Source organism: Octopus bimaculoides, chromosome 9, assembly GCF_001194135.2.
Source record: "Octopus bimaculoides isolate UCB-OBI-ISO-001 chromosome 9, ASM119413v2, whole genome shotgun sequence".
NCBI classification, from domain to species: domain Eukaryota; kingdom Metazoa; phylum Mollusca; class Cephalopoda; order Octopoda; family Octopodidae; genus Octopus; species Octopus bimaculoides.
In genome coordinates, this window is record NC_068989.1 from 87,939,224 (window position 1) to 87,943,079 (window position 3,856).

Sequence of the window (3,856 nt, forward strand, 5' to 3'; positions counted from 1 at the left end):
GGTGGCATGTGAAAAGCACCGTTTGAGTGTTGAGCCTCACAGGGGCAGTGACAGGTGACCGAGACCTTTGGTTATAGACTGTGCTTGTAAAAGGCAGCGAGCTGGCAGAAACGTTAGCACGCCGGGCGAAATGCTTAGCGGTATTTCGTCTGTCTGTACGTTCTGAGTTCAAATTTCGCCGAGGTCAACTTTACTTTTTCATCCTTTCGGGGTCAATAAATTAAGTACCAGTTGCGTACTGGAGTCGATCTAAACAACTGGCCCTCTCGCCCAAAATTTCGGGTTTTGTGCCTAGAGTAGAAAAGGGTATATCGTGCTTGTGTAGACCTGTCAAGCCAAGTGAGATCACGGTCCTGGCCAATGGTGGTGTTACATCAATGGCACCCGTGCCAATGGCATGTAAAAAGTACCCACTATACTCTTGGAGTGGTTGGCGTTAGGAAGGGCATCCAGCTGTAGAAACCATGCCAAATCAGCTTGGAACCTGGTACAGCTCTCCAGCTTACCAGTTTTCTGTCAAACCGTCCAACCCATGCCAGCATGGAAAACGGACGTTAAACGACGATGATTCTCTCCCTCCCCATTTCTCTGACTGTGTGTGTGAGAGTGTGTGAGAGAGAGAGAGAGAGAGAGAGAGAAAGAGAGAAAGAGAGAGAAAGAGCATATTTCCGATTGTGCTTACTGTTGATCATTTACTTGTTTCATGCTGGGGCACTGTCCCTTTTTAACTTTTTAAACCTGGTACTTATTTTGTCAGTCTCTTTTGCCAAACACCAGTTGTCACATGGGGGGGATACACACACACAAGTTCCTTTCAGTTTCCATCTACAAAATTCACTCACAAGGCTTTGGTCAGCCCAAGATGTCATACAGTGGGACTGAACCCAGAACCATGTAGTTAAGAAGCAAACTTCTTACCACACAGCCATACCTGCCCCTGTGTGCAGGAGGAAAAGGAAAGTGTTTATGTCGATCATATTCAATTAACAGCAAGGTCTCTTCTCTACCCCCCTCTTTCTATCTGTATGTGTATATCTCTGCATGTGTGCGTGTGTGTGTGTTTGCACTGTCTGATGTACAATAAAAGTACTTACCACCAGATCCTCCTTCCAAACGAGAAGAGCCAATAGAATCAATTTCATCCATAAATATTATAGACGGAGCATGTTCCCTGAAACGGTAACAGAAGAAGTGAGTGAACTAAAAACAAAAAACTTTTTTTTTTTTGAAGGGTGAATGGAAAAAAATATCAGGTAAAGGTATGAAGTATCACAAAGAAAAGAACCATTTGGACAGCAGGATGACGAAGGTGGTGATAGGGATGATCGTATGAGGAAGAGGATAATTATGTGATGTACCAAAGATATCCAAAGTAAAGATCATTTGCCAACATAACCTGGCAGTCCTGGTTTAGGACGAATGTTGCTGTAATTTAGCCCCAAGAGACATCGTCTCCAGCTGGCTATACGACACGATCTGTGTCCTTACATTTTCAAACAAGGGCATTTAGTAATCCCACTCAACTCAAAACAAGATGTGGATCACGATTCCCGGGTTATTTCCCTTTGTCATGTTTTGACTTGAGAATGGTTAATACACAGATATTGTTTTGAGTCGAGTTGGGGTGCTAAATGCCTTTGTTTGAATATATAAGGACACAGATTATGTCGGGGAACTGGAGACGATGTCTCCTGGGGCTAAATTACAGCAACATTCGTCCTAAACCAGGACTGCCACGTTATGTTGGCAAATGATCTTTACTCTAGAGTACTGTTGCTGAATATCTCCCATTGAGAGATTTACAAAGAGTAAGGATATCCAATAAGAGATAGAGCAACAAGTGTGGTTATATCTCATTTACCCTAGATATTGTGGCTTTCATCTCTTAGCAGACTCCATCAAACATCAAGAAAACTTGGTCGTATTAAACAACAAACCTGGTCGCTTGAAGTGCTAGAAATAACAGCTATATCTACCAGCTTAAAAATTGATGCACTAGATAAAGTGGTTCTTCCACATTACTCCATAAGGAGTATTAGGGCTGGTTTCCAAGTTTCTCTGGTGTATAGAGATTCCTCCTTGGACCGGACATCGGTCATTCGCAGGATTATACTTGTTTACCAGCTGAGTGGACTGCAGCAATGGGAAATGAAGGACCAAAAATTCCATATGAAATGAAGCAGGATTTGGACGATCGACTTGTATGTCGGAAAATAAGGTATGTATAGAAAAATTGTTTTGTTTCCATTCATTATATTTTTGTTTTAACATTTGATCAATAATTCCTCTTCGATGGTGGTGGTGGTGGTAGAGGGGTTAAATCAAACACAGACCTAAGGGACAATGAAGAAGTAAGAGGCGTGACCCATTGTCTCAACAGAATCTCAATAACAGAATCTTACCGGGCCATGACGAAAAGCTCCCGTACCATTCTGGAACCTTCTCCGATAAATTTCTGCACCAATTCTGAACCAGACACCCTGATGAAAGTACATTCTGTATGATGGGCTACAGCTCTGGCCAACAGGGTTTTACCTGTGCCAGGTGGGCCATATAAAAGTACTCCCTGAAAAGAGAACCAGACATTTTTTTTAGTAATATACACAGATTAACAAAATTTATTCATTGAATTTCTTACACAATTATTAAAATTTCTTCTCTTCTAGAGAGATTGCCAGAACCATTAGAATTTTGGACAGAAATGGCTTTGCAACATTTCTTCCAGCTCTTTTAGCTCTGAAGTTAATTCCTGCTGTCATCATCATCATCATCATCATCGTTTAACATCCACTTTCTATGCTGGCATGGGTTGGACAGTTTGATTGAGGGTTGGCGAGCCAGAAGGCTGCACCAGGCTCCAATCTGATCTGGCAAAGTTTCTACAGCTGGATGCCTTTCCTAATGCCAACCACCCCAAGAGTGTAGCTATGTGGTTAAAAAGCTCACTTTACGAACATAGTTCGTAAGCAGAGGTGATGGCAAGTGACTGAGACCTTTGGTGAAATGCTGTGCTTGAGAAGATTCGCCAAACAAAGTGAAATCGTAGTCATGGCGATTGCCAGCATCATGTAAGTGGCACCCAATACACACTGTAAAGTGGTTGGCATTAAGAAGGGGATCCAGTCGTAGAAAGCATGCCAGAACAGGCAATGGGACGTGGTGCAGCTCTCAGGCTTATCAGCTCCAGTCAAACTGTCTGACCCATGCCAGCATGGAAAAGTGGACATTAAATGATGATTTTGATGATGAAAACAAGCCGACAAACTTTGTGTAAACTTATTATATCAATAAATCTAGGGCAAAATAAAACTTGGGTACATCAAGCAAAAACACATTAAAGTCTTCTATTCCAAACAGATATGATCCGTTAACATTTTATTACCTGACCAAGAAAACTTCAACATCCCGTTACAAGGTTAATAAAATGGCAATACATTTATATGAGGGCACATGGCCTTGTCGTTACGGGGGGTTGCACTCATGATCACGAGATCATGATTTCGATTGCCAGACCAGGTGGTACAAAGTGTTCTTAAACAGAACACTTCATTCTACATTGCACCAGTCCACTCAGCTGTCAATGGGGTGACCCTGCAATGGACTGGTATTCCAGTCAGGAGGGTTGCTGGCCTAGTCAGTGAGGGAGGCGTTGTTCAAAACTGGTTGATACAGTTATATATATATATATATATATATATCATCATCATCATCATCATCATCGTCGTTTAACGTCCGCTTTCCATGCTAGCATGGGTTGGACGATTTGACTGAGGACTGGTGAAACCGGATGGCAACACCAGGCTCCAATCTAATTTGGCAGAGTTTCTACAGCTGGATGCCCTTCCTAACGCCAACC

At 42.4% G+C, this 3,856-nt stretch overlaps 1 protein-coding gene across 1 annotated transcript in view; it reads right to left on the reverse strand.

The window, feature by feature from the left end:
* Nucleotides 1–3,856, reverse strand: part of LOC106869833 (26S proteasome regulatory subunit 8) — a 23,834-nt gene that overhangs the window by 8,266 nt on the left and 11,712 nt on the right. Inside the window, 2 exon segments of the mRNA XM_052970842.1 lie at nucleotides 1,095–1,171; nucleotides 2,403–2,566. Of these exon segments, the coding sequence (XP_052826802.1) occupies nucleotides 1,095–1,171; nucleotides 2,403–2,566 (241 nt within the window).